This window comes from Mustela putorius, unplaced genomic scaffold (assembly GCF_011764305.1).
Source record: "Mustela putorius furo isolate JIRA1106 unplaced genomic scaffold, ASM1176430v1.1 tig00003909_pilon_pilon_pilon, whole genome shotgun sequence".
NCBI lineage: Eukaryota > Metazoa > Chordata > Mammalia > Carnivora > Mustelidae > Mustela > Mustela putorius.
In genome coordinates this window covers 9,444,355-9,460,920 of record NW_025422057.1, presented here as the reverse complement: position 1 = coordinate 9,460,920, position 16,566 = coordinate 9,444,355, and the positions used below count along the sequence as shown (strand labels likewise).

At 41.8% G+C, this 16,566-nt stretch overlaps 1 protein-coding gene across 10 annotated transcripts in view; it reads right to left on the bottom strand.

Annotated features, from left to right (window-relative positions):
* Positions 1–11,592, bottom strand: part of ATE1 (arginyltransferase 1) — a 172,991-nt gene extending 161,399 nt beyond the window's left edge. For 2 of the 10 annotated variants that reach the window (XM_004751797.3, XM_045068892.1), the window contains exons 1-5: positions 11,089–11,585; positions 8,041–8,104; positions 6,853–6,915; positions 2,045–2,148; positions 44–298 (exon numbers count right to left, since the gene is read on the bottom strand). In XM_004751797.3, the coding sequence (XP_004751854.1) occupies positions 44–298; positions 2,045–2,148; positions 6,853–6,915; positions 8,041–8,104; positions 11,089–11,422 (820 nt within the window). In that variant the 5' untranslated portion in view covers positions 11,423–11,585. Of the gene's footprint in view, positions 1–43; positions 299–2,044; positions 2,149–6,852; positions 6,916–8,040; positions 8,105–10,562; positions 10,768–11,088 lie in introns of those variants that run through there. The other 8 variants (XM_045068889.1, XM_045068893.1, XM_045068890.1 and 5 more) reach the window with 7 other exon arrangements.
* Between the last annotated feature and the right edge of the window lie 4,974 nt (positions 11,593–16,566).

Below are 16,566 nucleotides of genomic sequence, written 5' to 3'. Positions count from 1 at the left end.
CTTGCTAGGATTTTAAAATGGCCACAGAGCAAACTTGCCTTACCTGGCTTAGGAGCCATGTGCACTTTAACTGGATGGGATGGCTCCCCAGAGCCCAACTTCTCCTCTATATGTTGGGATTGAATTAATTCCTTAGGTTCTTCTTTCTTTGGGCTTTTTCCTTTCTTCTTCTCCCCACTCTCAAAGGTCTCTTTGAGGTCATCACTGAGTGTTTTAAGGTCACACTGTATATCCAATTTATTTATTAATGCAAAGTCACCTGCAACACTCTCGTCCATGGTGGGCTCCATGGGCTCATCTACAAATCAGAAGTCAAAATCCATCAGCTAGGCAATCTGACACTGTTAAGATACACACAGGAAAAAAACAATACCCCTTCTTTCCCATGTGAAAGAAACTACTGTGTGTGCATAAAACCCATTCTCTTGGCTTCCAAAGTAATAGAACTGTAGTTAAGACTGTGGCACCCAAGCAAGGGTATGCACCCCAGTCCCTCTGCAAGTTGTGACCAAGCTCCCACCAATGGAACATAACCAAATTGATATGCTCAATTTGGCCTCACTTGCTTTTAAAGGAATTTTATAATCCTGAACTTTCACTCTTTACCCTACCCACTGGCTGGATTAGTAAAAACCAGAGTGACCTTGGAAATCACACACTGAAGGGAGTCCCACAACAGATGGGGGGTGGGGGGGACAGAGCTGCAGGCTAACATGGAACACCCGTGCTGGATGGTTGTATGAGGAAAGACACTGACTTCGATTATTTTTTAGTCATTGCATCGTGGTGTCTTTCTGTTTCGGCGGTTTACCCTTCCATTCTACATCACTCTTATGAATTAAGCTGCAGACATAAATAAATGATTTAGAAGCCCGTAACAAGTCAAATAAAGAACCAAATGTAAAAGCTATGTGTAAAGAAAAGCAACCATCAATTTATAAATGGAAGGCACCTCGAAGCTTATCTGAATATTAATTTTGAAACTCAGAACATGATTCCCAGCCACTGAAAAAAATGTTTGACTAACAAAACTTATTTAGTCTTCACGATAACGTACAGACAGTACTAACCAGAGTTGCACCAAAATTCTGATGTTTCCAATGACCATTTGTCCCTGAACCTCTAGACCCCAGCCTTCCTGCCTCTTTACTGCTCATAGTTCTGCCAAGTCTGCTCCAGACTATCCTGAATCTTGGTCTGTTAAGGACAGTATAGGAGGACAAAGAACTTACCTGTCCTGCTGGCCACTGTAGCACCAGTGCTTAAAACAGAGACTGGCACACTATCGGCACTGAAAACACGCTTGGGCCATATTAACAAGTTAAAACTGGGGTGGGAGGCTCCCAGGATTAGGTATTTTCTATGGCAGAAGTGAGAAAGAGCTCTAAGGATAGGCGGCATTCCCAATTATTACGCTCATGTATTGGGCACTGCCTGCATGAAAACTTTAAAAAGGAAAAGACAAGACACTGAAAAAAACTGAAAAAGCAAAGCATCTGTAATGAAAGTTCACTAAATGTTTCTAATTATGTTGAAGGAAATTAACTCACAATTCAACACACAAACAAGAAAATTTCAGATACTATGATCTACTGAAGTAAGGGCTTCCTCCAACACAGAAAACCTGAGCTTTACGCATCATTCAAAGTGACTGTGCAATCTTGTGTCTGTTTCTCAGATGCAACACCACCTTCCACTTACTTCACAAGGTGCTATCAGGATCAAGTAAGGTAAGAGTTGTCGCAGTTCTGTGAAAACTAAAGTTCCAATAAACTCCAAGACATCACAGCGTCATCAAAACTGTCCTCCACTTTCTTCCGAAGCTAAACTTTCCCTGACAGACATGCCCCATGTCCTTGACTTTTGGGACAGTGGTACCAGTGACAGCAAAGCAACACTAGCAGCAATCCCCCCGTCAGAGGAACGGCACTACCTGACCGCAGTAAGGACCCATTCCCCTACTTAAGAAGTAACAAAAAGGGACCACCTTGGAAATCTACATCAACTGCAGGTAAAGAGGTTTTAAAGCCCCAACTCATCTTACCCTCACAATTTCCTTTGGAAATTTCCCCTTTAGCCAGAAATTTCAACATTTTTTTCAAAACCTTCTTGTGAGATTTTGATGGCTGAAACTGTAAAGGTCGGCACCTAGGAAAGCAAAATATATATTTAAAACGTGAACTCAAACTAGAAGAAATAAAAAGAGTTCTGGACAGTAAGGCGAAACTCATGCCTGGGATTTCTGGGTAAAGGCAGGGCTTGACATAGCCTCTAGTTCCACCCCAAATCTCACTAAAACTACCTTAAGGAATTAGAAAAAAAGAAAAAGACATAAATTACTGAAAGAAAGAGAAGAGGAGAAATGCTGGAAGCTGCACAGATCATGCACAAGTGGTAACTGACTTAGCAACCAAAGAAGGTTGAATCCTAAGCCAACCATGGGAAAAGCCAGAATGGTGACTAATTTTCTCTACATTATCCCTACAAATTTTAGGGACTGGTTGATACCTGATACCTCAAGAGATAAGCGTGAAGGGGGTCTGAAAATAGATCTCTTGAAAGTCTATTTTGGAAGCAGTTAGATGTCTGATGCCCTCCACCACTCCACACAGATGACTCCCCACACAACCCAGGAGAAAGCAGCACACTGAGTAAAAAATAGGGCCTCCCACATGAGGATGCAGGCACAGTGGAAAGCAATGGAAATGTACTAGAAACAGGAAGCTTAAATGAAAGTGTACTTACTGAATGCTGAGACCTCCAACCCATTCCCCAACCCAGCCACAAACACGGGCACTTTCTCTCCAGAATGTGACCAGACCTAAAGATCCCTTGAGATCCAAGGATCCCCACTCCTGGAAAGTCAGAATCGTCACTCAAGAAGAACCTCTCCAAAGACAAGTAACAACAACACTGGAGAAGGTAACTTGGAGGGTACCCAGGGAAAAGAGAGCCTAAAAATACAAACATCCTAAGAAGAACAAGCTCTTATTTCTCTTTAGCTATTACAGCCACACAACAATGGGAGGTTATTTAAAAAAAAAAAAAAAGGAGAGAGAGAGAGAGAATCCAAAACCAAAAATCTCTCAGAAGTAGAAATATAATAGAAGAAATAAACAATTAAACAGCAAGGAAATTTTCCAAAAGATACAACAAAGGGGATGGAAAATTGAAGAAAAAAAAAAATTAGGGGCTCACTCTAAAAGTTCAGTATCTCAGGCACCTGGGTGGCTCAGTCGGTTAAGCATCTGCCTTCCGCTCGGGTCAGGATCCCAGGATCCTGGGATCGACTCCCACTTTGGGCTCCTTACTCAGCAAGGAGTCAGCTTCTCCCTCTGCCTGCTTCTCCCCCTACTTGTACTCTCTCTCTGACAAGTAAATAAAAGTTGAATATCTGAATGAAGACATTATAAAAGAAGAGAAGAAAAAACGGTGATGGGGAGGGGCAGGAAGAAGTTCAACAAAAGAGTAAAAGAAACTTTCTGTGAAGCGAAGGATATGATAGGAGGCCCCAAGTAAGAAGGGCCCCTTAAGTCTGCACGCAATGGATGCAAACAAACACATCATTAGATGTGAAATATCAGAACACTGGGGACAAAAAACCTTCCAAAAAGAAAGAACATTTTGGACGAAGGAAAAAAATCAGAAGCAAAGCCTTCAAAATTCTAAGCAAAATTATTTCCAATCTATACTTCGATGGCCTGGCCAAACTAGAAGTCTGAGTGGTGAATTAAAACATTTCAAACAGGGGCACCTGGGTGGCTCAGGTGGTTGAGCATCTGACTCTTGGTCTGGGTTCAGGACATGATCTCAGGGTCACGAGATGGGGCCCCAAGTCAGGCTCTCTGTGCTGAGCACGGAGCCTACTTGGGATTCTCTCTCTCCCTCTCCCTCTGCTTCCACCCCCACTCGTGCACTAGTTCTTTCTCTCTTAAAATTTTTTTTCAAACATACAAAGTCTAAAAAAGGTACTTCTCATGTGCTTTATCTCAAGAAAGCTATTGGAAGATGAGCTGCACTAAAACAAGGAAATAATCCAAGAGGTCAGAGGAGACAGAAAACATGAGATCCAAAGAGAATCCCCAAGAGGGCAGTAAAAAGAGATCCCAGGGTGACAGTGAGGCACCAGTTGGAAAGACAACCTGTCCAGATCACAGGTCAGAAGACAGCACAGAGATATCATCAAGAGGACACAAGTGATAGAGGACCGGAAGCATCTAAACATACCACAATGTGGGAACATTTTTTAAATCGACTGGTGATGGGTAGGTACACAGAAGACTATGCAAACAAAAAAAGACTATGGAAAGCAAGAACTTGTGAAGGAAAGAAAATGCAATGATAGTACACTGCACGGTTCGACCACACAGCACGTTCACAGGCCGTAGCACAGCACCTGTACCATCCGTGTCACGGTCCTCTGAGCTGGGGAGTTAGCAATGAGGACAGAAAGGAGCTTGAACACGGCCGGGGCAACAGGGATGGAAGAAAGTCAAACCCGGATCTTCCAAAGAGAGAAATTCAGAGATAATGAGAAAAAATAGAGTTGAATCCTTACCTTCTAAAAAGAGAAACCCAGAGATATGAGAAAAACCCAAAGGTAATGAGATAAGGTTTCTGTGATTATATAAGCACATCACTTAAAGGTAGAAAGAAGAAGAAAAAAATCAGTTAAAAATGTGAGAGTACACTGGGAAACAGGAAATAGGGAGGTGCAGGGGATGCAACTGTGCAAAATAAGTTTATGGAATTGTTTGATTTTTAAATTACCAGCATATATAATTCTATATAAAAATAAAAACTAAAAAAAAAAAAAAAAAATTCAGAGCCAAGGAAGCTCATCCTCACTTACACTCACATACAGTCCCTGACATCTAACAAGAGGCTACGCTATTGGTTAGCATTGCCTTGCCTTCGCATTAGGCCTCACTAGAACTACTATAGTAAACAAAGTTTAAAAAAAAAAAAAAAAAAAGAAAGAAAGAAAGAAAAAACAGAACAGTAAATGCCTCCATAATATCAATACATACAATGAAGTTGTGTAAAGGATAGCAATTCAGGAAATGTTTGTGATTTCAAGCCAAAAAAAAAAAAAATCACGTTTTATAATTATTTTTGTTTTGCAATGTTAATTGAATTCCTTTTCATAAAAACAATATACCTGGAGCAGTGCTTTGCATTGAGAGATATCCAATAAATTATAGAACCTAGTCTTTTTCTTTAACCCTGAAACGGACTTTTTTTTTTTTTTTTAACTTTTCTGATTAGAGATTCTCAGGGTTCTAGCAAATCAACTCCAGACTTACTTAAACAGAACCCTGGCCATAATCCAATAACAAATTGTTATTTGAAGGAAAAGGACTTCTGTATTTGACGATGTCACTGCTTCATAAACATTAAAACTGCAAGAGGACATTTGGGGTGCCTGGGCTCAGTGGGCTAAGCCTCTGCCTTCGGCTCAGGTCATGATCTCAGGGTCCTGGAATCGAGCCCCACATTGGGCTCTCTGCTTGGCGGGGAGCCTGCTTCCCCCCGCTCTCTCTGTCTACCTGTGATCTCTCTCTCTGTCTGTCAAATAAATAAATGAAAAAAAAAAAAAAAAACCTGCAAGAGGACACCACAGATGTCCTGGGATAGTAAGTGAGATGATGTCAGTAAACCAGACACCCACCTTTTCTCTTGATTGCTCCAGTCCTAGGACCAGTTAGATAAAAGAAAGGATTCTTAACCAGGAATTCGTGGACCTTTGTGAGCCCACTGGGAGCCCAAGATCATCCTAAAATTAGTATGCAAGATCTTCTTACATATTTTTATCTATACCCCCTCCCTTTTGTTTTGTTTTGCTGAAGAGAGGGTCTGTAACTTTTAATCAGATTGTCAAATCTTTAATCCCAAAGCAAATTAAGAGCAACTAAGGGAAAGAGGTATGAGGACCAGCCAAAACATGATGGATACAACCATGTTTGCTTTTTTATCTGGAGATTATTCACACTGAAACTGTAGACAATGCTTAACAATGCAACATACTTTCCCTAGTTTGTACCAGAAGAAGAGGAAGGCAAGGAGCACAAGGGAGAAGAGGAGGATCTTTGTAACTTGAGAAGAATGGAAAATCCTTCCATGGCAGACTGGGGTTTGCTGGTTAAGCCATCACTTTGGAGGAAAATAGACATTTTAGTTTAAGTTTTACAATGAAGAAACCTGGACTCTAAATGTATGCAGCAGATTCAATGTCGGCCCTCCCCCTCCTCTTCTGACAGATCCTACAGTACTGTTGGAGTGTGACGACAGTGTCCAGTCATACACCAGAATGTGGAAAGCCCCAAGCTAAATTCTATAAAACACTTGACATCTAAAAGTAATTTGAGTATTTTCTAATATTCTCACAATATGTCTGAAATCATTGACTAGATTGCTAAATAGTATACTTTTTCATATCCTATTTATACCCAAATTATTAAACAATATTATTAAAAGCTACTGATGAAGTATAAATGTAGCATCAGTATGTAGAAAAGACACAACTCATTTGCTTTTCTTTATAAAGAATCTAGCTGGAATGAAAATTAACATGTAAAAAAAGCAAGATGTCACTACAGAATTATACATACTCTTCAAATTATATATAGATCCAGGGTGCCTGGGTGGCCCAGTGCGTTAAAGCCCCTGCCTTCAGTTCAGATCATGATCCCAGGGTCCTGGGATTGAGGCCTGCATCGGGCTCTCTGCTCAGCAGGGAGACTGCTTCCTTCCCCCGCAAACCCGCTACCTGCCTCTCTGCCTACTTGTGATCTCTGTCAAATAAATAAATAAAAGCTTTTTAAAAAATTATATATAGATCCTCTTTCTTACCTTATCGTGTACTGAGGACAACATGTTTGATTCATGACAGGCTTGTACACATATTTCCCACTTCTAAAATTAAAAAGTAGTTTTGTTAATGTCTTACACATTTCTCACTTGTACCAAAGAAGACTAGTATAGGAGCACAAAATTAATTTGAGTAAAAATCTAACTAATAACATAAAAACATTTGGATTTACTCTTCATAACCTAAATAATCTTGCAACATGGACATAGCAAAGACAGAGTACAGCCTTTTCCTAACCCTTGATATATGTATTCCAAACTTCTTTACCTCAATTACCCTCTCAGCAGCACCTGCAATCCTTCCCTCAACCCACCATCAATCCTCAACCATAAAGGCAATCAGAGGAAAATCTACTCAAGTAACAGATGACATCAAAGAATTACCGTGTAAAGGATGATAATGGTATCATAGATGCGTTATAAAGGAAAAAAGAAACCTTTCTTAGGAACATGTATTTATTACAGGTATACTAATAGGATACACAAAATTGCTTTAAATTATTTTGTGGGGGAGGAAGGAACATCTTAGTCTGTTCAAGCTGATGTAACAATATGCCACAGGCTGAGTGCTTATAAACAACATAAATGTATTCCTTGTAGTTTGGTTGGGAAGTTCAAGACCAAGGTGCTATCATATTCTATGTCTGGTAAAGATAAGCTTCCTGGTTCATATTTTTGTTGTAAGCTCACATGGCAGAAGGGGCAAGGGGGCTCTCTGGGTCTCTTTTACAAGGGCACTAATCCCATTTGCGAGGACTCCACCCTCTGACCTAATCACTTGGCCCACCTCCAAATACTATCAAATTGGGGTTAAGGACTGAGCCCAAGTACTTGGAGAAGGTGGTGAGAATGACACTCGCATTCACTCCACACAGGGAGCAAGGAGAATTGATGAAACAAGATTGGCAAAATGTCAACAACTGCTGAAGCCTGCGGATAGGACATGAGGTTCACTACACTGTACTTTCTACATTTACGTATATTTGAAGTTCTCCTAATAAACATCTTTAAAAGGAGAGAGAAAAGAATCACTACACAAAGAAATGTAACACAAAAATTTCTTAAACCTCTTTCTAAAAACAGGAAAACATTTTAAAGGCAAACAATATTTTGCAATTACAAGAAGAACCTGAGTAACAAGAGAAGTATCTTTGTATTGAAGAGCTTTACCTTCGCCATCCTCGATCTATAAGATCCTGATAATCCTGGACAGTCATTGAATGCGCCCACATGCCTGAAAAAATAAGTGCCATGTGCTGTGTTAATTACAGCAAGTTCAACTTTTAAAAAAATTTTTAAATTCAAAATCTTTATTTCAAAATGTGAATACTGAAGCAAAAAAAAAAATCTAGCTCACACTGGAAAAATGAAAGTCTGCACATACTTCATACTTGTTTGACATACAACACAAATGGAAAAGATATTTATCTTAATTTTATTCATTTATTTATTTATTTTTAAAGATTTTATTCATTAATTTGACACAGAGAGAGAAAGCGAGAGGAAACACCAGCAGGGGGAGTTGGGAGAGGGAGAGGCAGGCTTCCCCCGGACCCCAGAACCCTGGGATGGTGACCTGAGACAAAGGCAGAGGCTTTAACCCACTGAGCCACCCAGACACCCTATTTACCTTAATTTTAATAATCAAACATATCAAAGTGATTATATTTAATACAGGATTAGCCAATAGTCTCTATGACTTCATATATTTAAGGTCCTTACTGCAATCAGATTATATCACACTTTTAAACCATAATAACATCCCCAATAATTTAATAAGCTGGTCTCTTCAGAAGAAGTGAAGAGGAAATGTTTTCTTAAAATATAAATTTTCCTCATTTTTATGTTTTTAGCATAGCTTTGGATATTGAAAACAGAACAAAAATATAGAGCAATATTCCTTTTAAGTATAAAAACTGAAAGTAATCAAAATGCCCAGGAACAGAAAAATGATTAGAGGGACTATGATATTATCCATATGATGGGATAATTATGCAACCATTAAAAAAATAAAGACAATGAGAAAACATTAAAAGATATATTTGAATTGATGTTCAAGGAAAACTAAATTTTTCTCTTGTAAACAGCAAATCGCATCAGAGCTATGTAGATAGACATAGGCTTGATAATACAAAATACATTCAGAAACAGAAAGGAGCTTGGCAGGTGCTCATTGAGTTACTTTATGAGCCTCTATATTCATCATCTATAAAATAGGAATAATAAAACCTACCTACCTAATAGGTGGGGTGCCCTACAGTAACGATAATCAGAATTAAAACAAACATAATGGAAATGTACAGTTCTCTCTTTAGATGAAAAGGGTGAAAGAAAGCAGGTTTCTTCCGCAGGACTTTAAACAAAGGACATCTACATTAATCAATTTCCTCTTACAAAATTACTGGGAAAATAATTAAGAATCTAAGAAAATATTCATTATAGACACCTTTAATACAAGGTGCTTATCACACACATACTGTAGTCATAATACTAAAATTCTGAAAAAGGGAGCAATCCCTAATACCCTAAGGCAACCACTGCCACCAGCTGGTGTGTTTCTCCTGGATTTTGATCCTCCCAGAACTGTGATCGTGTCACACACGTCAATTGCATCCTGCTTTTCTCCCTTTAACCGCACACTCTCAACATTTTTCTGCTTACCTCATCTTCATAACCATCACTCCTAATGACTGCATTGTATTACGTTCTGCTCCCTCTTACCTACAAACATCTAACAATTTCAGTAAATGAGTAAGTGGACATACTATACTCATCCAAATCACTTGATTTGTTTGTTTGTTGTTTGTTTGCTTTAATGGAAACTACCTAAATTTGTATCTTCGTGGTTATCCCATTTTCCACAATGCTGGGCTATTCCTTAAAACAACAATTTTTTTAATCTGCCAATACGTGACAGGGCAGGAAATAAATACAATGTTTTGTTTACAAACAAGTCTTCCCCGAAAGACACTTGAACTGTAACGGGGGCGCGGGGGGCGGGGGAGAACAACAAAACAACGTGTAAGCTGGCTTACACGTTCCGGAGGTGGGTGGAGGAGACAAGGCACAGGAGCACCCGGTCAATTTTTCAGACACCTTAGTACAAACAGGCTCCCTCGCCAGCCCCGCCTTGGTGGGTCACCAGCGTCTTGCACACGCTTCCAGACATTTTCTCCCGATGCCCGTGCCCACGTATGCACACACACAGCTCTTCCTGCACCACCAGCCCACCCGACACGCCGCATTCTGCAATGAAAATCGGGGATGGTCCCACTTGGGCATCAGCACTTGGGGTCCGCCCCAGCGGAACTGACCGCACTGTCGCGCTCCCTGGCACGGCATGCTGTCACACATTTAACCGTCTCCTAAGGACTGAAGACGGACACCTGTTTCCGCACTTTGGGCCACGGCGGGACAATCATTATCTAGCCCGTGCGAGCACCTGCGTGAAGGATCAGCACCGAGAGGCGTCCCTGATGAATCAGAGCTGAAGTTCATTTTTAACTGGCAGCCACGGCCCAAACCTGCGAGCCGCGTTCCGCACACCCGCCTGGGACAGGATCCGGCCGGAGGATCCGCGCGTCCCTCGAGCCGGTCGGCCCGGGTCAGGGCGCCGCGACCCCCCGAGGACGCCCGCCGGCCGCGGAGCCCCCGAGGCCCGGACGCCCTCCGCCGCCCGCCCGCCCTCTCACCATTGGAGCGACTGCCCGACTCATTCTTGCAATAGCCGCAGCGGTAGGAGTCCTCGCCCTCGAAATACTCCACGATGCTGGGCGAAAGAGCGGCCCAGGAAGCCATGGCCCCGTCCCTCCAAACGCGACGCGACCCAGCCCAGCCCCGCTACCGCCGCCGCCGCCGCCACCCCACAATGCTCCGCGCCGCCCGGGAGTCCCCGAGGCGCGCGCGAAGCTGCTCGGGCGCCCGCAGGCCGGGTTCGCCGGGAGTCCCGCACGTTGACGCCGCCCGCGCCATCTTGACCGAGGGCAGCCTCCGCTATTTCCGTTCCTTCTCCCACAGGGACCGCCATCTTCGGTGAGGGTGAGGAGGAGAAAGGACCTTGAAGGGAAATAGTCTGAGAAGAAACGTCTGGGAGAGGGGAGTGCGAGTGTGGGGAGCCGGCCCTGTGCGCTCCCAGGCGAGGGGCTGGTGCGGGGCGCGGCGGGCGGTGCTAGGGTCGGACTCGGCGGCCGCGCCAGCCCTGCCCGTTGGGACACTCACCGCAGGACACCTTGCCCTCCTCCGAGCCGCAGTAGCCGCAGTGGTAGCTGGCCTTGAGCCCTTTGTATTCCACCACCGAGGCCATGGCCGCCTCCAGGGTCCGCCAGGGCCGGCCACGCCTCTCCGCGCCCTGGGGCCAACCTCGGCGGAGCGCGGGGGCCCGGGGCGGGGAGGGGAGGAGGACTGAAGCCTGGCGGGTGCGTCCCAGCTCCCCAACCCGAGCTTCTACTGCCTCCTCGGGGCTCCGGTCTCTGCGGGTGCCGGCGCCTGCGGAGACCTTAGCGAGGGTGGTATTCCTGCCCCCGGGCCCCGAGTTAGGGCCAGCCCTTTGCATAATTCCTCGTCGAGCAGTCGCCAAACATCACTCATTGTCAGCGCCGTTTTACAGATGAGGAAACTGAGGCTCGGAGGTTGTAAGTCAGTCATTTCCCGCCGGGCTCAGTATAAAAGTTACTATCTCGCGCGGTCCCTGACACCATGTGGGGGGCCAGCTCGGGTTTCTTCCAAACCAGCACGTCCACTCTGACGTGCCATGTGCAGGTACACGTGCAGGTGTTCTGTGAGTGGCCGGCGGAGATGAATTGAACACTTGATGGTTTTAAAGCAAACAACTTTTGGAGCTAGTAGCCGCCTTCTGATGCTATAAGCCTATTGCCGCCGCATCTTAAGGCTTTGAAAGAGAAGATCTCGATTTTTTAATGTTCCAATATTTGTAAATGTTATTTTTTTTTTAATTTTAACTGCAAGCAAAACAAAGTATTTATGTAGGTTGAATTCAGCCTGTGGACTTCCCTATTTTAAAAAGGTATTTATTTGACTGAGAGAGATCACAATTAGGCAGAGAGAGGAGGAAGCAGGCTCCCTGCTGAGAAGAGAGCTGGATGTGGGGCTCCATCCCAGGACCCTGAGATCATGACCTGAGCTGAAGGCAGAGGCTTTAGCCCACTGAGCCACCCAGGCACCCCTTAAAGAGGATTTTTTTTTTTTTTTTTTTTTTTTTTTAGGAAGTAATAGTCTGGAGCAAAGTATAAAAATGAGTACTGCCAATAAGGTAATATTCCTTAATGCATACATAATTTAAGATTGTCTTTATATTTTTTGTCAACAAGCTGATTATCTTTTTGTAGTGTTTTGAAAAATGAAATCATGAACCTTGGAGAAACAGGTAAACTTTGAGGTCAGTTTGATCATTCTTGATCGCAAGGTGCACTATGTTGGATATATGCGTTTTTAAGTTGAAGGGGTTTCTTGGTAGCCGCATGACCTGTTATATTACTAAGGGTCACTTGTGCCTCACACAATGGGAAGAACCTCAGGGACAGTTGTAGCATGTAGGAGGCTCTCAGGGCCCCTCCAGGTTTCTCCAGTACCTCCTAAAACTTGAAGTTTTGGTACATATCAGTACCCATTAAGACAGACTTCATTCATTTTGTCCATTATGGCAGATTTGAGTACTCCTGATCCTTTCTCAGGCAGGCTCTCATTCTGGAAGAAAGTAAAGGCTTGTGGAATGAAACAAAGACAGCAGATGCCATCCTCAGAAAGTAGGAAGCCAGGAGGCTTTTTGTTTTTTCTTAGTGTAGTCCTTTACCAATTCACTTATGTCCCTTTGTCCCAACCTTATCCCAAGCCTTAGACCAACCTCTGCCAGGGAATGCCAATCTAGAGCTATAATGCCAATGTCCTAGGCATACGTGTTAACTCATTTAATCCTTACAGTAACTTCACAACATAGGAAATGAAGACTAGAGAGGCTAAATAACCTGATCAAGATCACACAGCTAGTAAGAGACATAAGACAGTTGTGTGTGGAGGGCAGGAGGAGACCAAAGATAGAGGCAAGTCACTCCAAGTTGGCAGGTGGCAGGTTTTTTGTTTGTTTTTAAGATTTATTTATTTATTTTAGAGAGAGAGTGTGTGTTGTGAACACAAGTGGGAAAGGAGAAGGGGCAGAGGGAGAGAATATCCAAGCAGATTCCCACTGAGTGTGGAGCCCAATGTGGGGCTCCATCTCATAAGCCATAAAATCAGGACCTGAGCCAAAGCCAAGAGTATGATGCTTAACCAACTGAGCCATCCAGGTACCCCCACAGGTGGAAGTCAATAAGCAAAGGGAACTTGCATATGAAGCTTGCACTGGGCAGCAGCAAGATGAATGGATCCCCACACCACCACACTAACCATGGCTATTGAGCACTTAAATCTTAAAAGTTTGTATAGAGGGGCTTCTGGGTGGCTCAGTTGTTTGGGTGTCTGCTTTTGGCCCAGGTCATGATGCTGGGGTCCTGGGATAGAGCCCTGCATCAGGCTCCCTGCTCAGTGGGGAGCCTACTTCTTTGTAAGGACATGATTAAACCCAACAACACCATCAATCAGCTGGTTCTAACTGACATCTTTAGGACACTTAATCCAATAGTGGCAGAATACACACTCTTCTCAAGCTCACATGGGACATTTACCAAAATAGACCACCTCTGTGCCATAAAAAAACAAGTTTAAAAGAATAGAAACCATGCAAAGTATGCATACCAAAATGGAATTAAACTAGATATCAGCAACAGAAAGGTGGTAGGAGAAATCCAAAATAATGAGATTAAATAACATACTTCTAAATGCTTTGATCAAAGCAGTTCAGAAATATTTTGAACTAAAAGAAAATACAGCTGACCCTTGAACAATACTGGCGTTGGGGTGCCAGACCCCCACACACAGTCAAAAATCCACACATAAATATTGACTCCCCCAAAATAATTACTAATACCCTACTGTTGACAAGAAGCCTTATCAATAACACAGTCTTAATATATATATTTTGTGTTATATGTATTTTATACTATATTCTTACAGTAATCTAGAGAAAGATGTTATTAAGAAAGTTACAAGGAAAATATATTTACAGTGCATATTTCTCAAAATCCACAAATAAGTGGACTTCTGCATAAGCATTCAATGGTCAACTGTACAACTTACCCAATTTGTGAGTTGCAGCAAAAGCAGTACTTAGAGGATATTTATAGCATTGAAAGCATACATTAGAAAAAAGATCTAAAATTAATAATCTAAGCTTCTACCTCAGGATACTAGAAGAAGAAGAGCAAAATAAATCCAAAATAAGCAGAGGGGCACCTGAATGGCTGTCAGTTAAGCATCTGCCTTCAACTCAGGTCATGATCCCAGAGTTCTGGAATCAAGTCCTGCATCGGGCTCCCGGCTCTGTGGGACGACTGCTTCTCCCTCTGCCTCTGCCTCACTCTCTCTCTCTCTGCCTCTGATAAATAAATAAAATATTTTTTAAAAAGAAAACAACAAAAATTAAAACTCAATGAAACAATACAAGAAATCAATAGAGAAATTCAACAAAACTAAGTTAATTCTTTGAAAAGATCAATAAGATAGATAAACTTCCAGTGAGGCAAATTAAAACAAAATGAGAAGACAAATTGCCACAGTCAGAAATGAAAGAAAGACCATGGACATTAAAAGTATAACAAATGAATATTACAAGCAACTCTATGTCCATACATATGACAACCTACAGGAAACAAATTCATTCTTTGTAAGATGCAATCTACCAAAACTCATACAAGAAGTATATAACATGATTACACCTATATGTAAAGAAATGGAATTAATAATAACCTTTTAAAACAGCCCTGGGGCCAGATGGGTTCATTGGTGAATTCTACCAAACATTTAAGGAAGAAATTATACAACTCTCTGTAGTCTCTTCCAGAAAATAGAAGCAAAGGGAATTTTCTAATCCATTCTATGAGGCCAACATTACCTAATACCAAAACCAAAGACATTACAAGAAAACCACAGACCAGTATCTCTAATAAACGTAGATGTGAAAAATCCTAAAAAAGTATATTAATAAATGGAACTCAACTATATATAAAAGGAATTCTATACTATTATACTTTACAAAACAATGTAATCCATGTCATCAATGCCCTAAAGAATCGTATGATCATATCAGTAGATACAGAAAAATGCGTTTGACAAAATCCAACACTTACTCATGATAAAAGCTCTCAGCAAACTAGGAATAAAGAGGAACTTCCTCAATTTGAGTAAAAAACATCTACAAAAAACCTCACTGTTTTGAAAAATTGGTTGCTTTCTCAATTAGATCACGAACAAGGCAAGGATGTCCCCTCTCAACACAGCTATTCAACATCATGTTGGAAGTCCCATCTAATGCAATAAACAAGAAAAGGAATAAAAGATTTATAGTTTGGGAAGAAAAGAATAAAACTATTTTCATCCACAGATGACATGATTGTCCAAATGGAAAATTTCGAAGAATCAACAACAATAAAAATCTGGAACTAATAACCAATAATAGCAAAGTTGCAGGATACAAGCTATATAGAGCAAGAACTAATTTCTTTCCTATATGTCAGAAATGAACAATTGGAATTTGAAATTAAAAACACAATACCGTTGGGGCGCCTGGGTGGCTCAGTGGGTTAAGCCGCTGCCTTCGGCTCAGGTCATGATCTCAGGGTCCTGGGATCGGGCTCTCTGCTCAGCAGGGAGCCTGCTTCCTTCTCTCTCTCTCTCTGCCTGCCTCTCAGTGTACTTGTAATTTCTCTCTGTCAAATAAATAAATAAAATCTTTAAAAAAAAAAACCACAATACCGTTTATATTAGTGTAACCACCCTTCAGAACAATGTACTGCTTAAAATATGACCTATGAGAAATTATACTAGTTACCAAGCATGGCTTAGATGTAGCCTTAAGAAAAACATAGGCCTCTGGGGGAGAGGACTACACATCCTTGAAGTCAAGCAGCTGGGAATGCCCAGCCCACTCAGGGCGGATGGCCACCTGCTTCATTTTACCATTATCTCTCCTTCCCTGGAGAGCACCAGCAGTTAGGCAATCTTTTCATTTGGGCTTGCTCACTGTAGGTCATGTACTACATGCTCAGACATGTTTTGCCTTTTTTCTTCCATATCTACAAGACTCATGATCAATGTGTAATCTACAACCGCTTCTTTGCTGGTTGTTAGGCACTTTCTAATAAATACGAGACTGAGGAGTTGTTTAGGGAGAGTCTTTCCTACTGTCATCCCCGGCTCCCTTTCTCTTGCAACTGACTTGTTTGTGCCTCATTCTTCTCCCATGCACCGTCAGGAGGTGGCATATTAGTACCAGAAAGAAAATGAAATACTTAAGTATAAATCTAACAAAATATGTATAAGATCTATAAAAGGAAAACAAAAGACCTCAGATGGAACAAATCAAAGATCTAAATATATGGAGATGACCCATGTTCATTGGCAGGAATATGTATACTTTTAAGATGTCATTTTGTCCCACTGGATCTTTAGATTCAATGTAATCCCAATAAAAGTCCCAGCAAGTTATTTTGTGCATATTGACCAACTGAATCCAAAATTCATATGAAGAGGCAAAAGACTCAGAATAACCAAAACAATGTCAGAGGAGAAAACAAGACCAGAGTACAA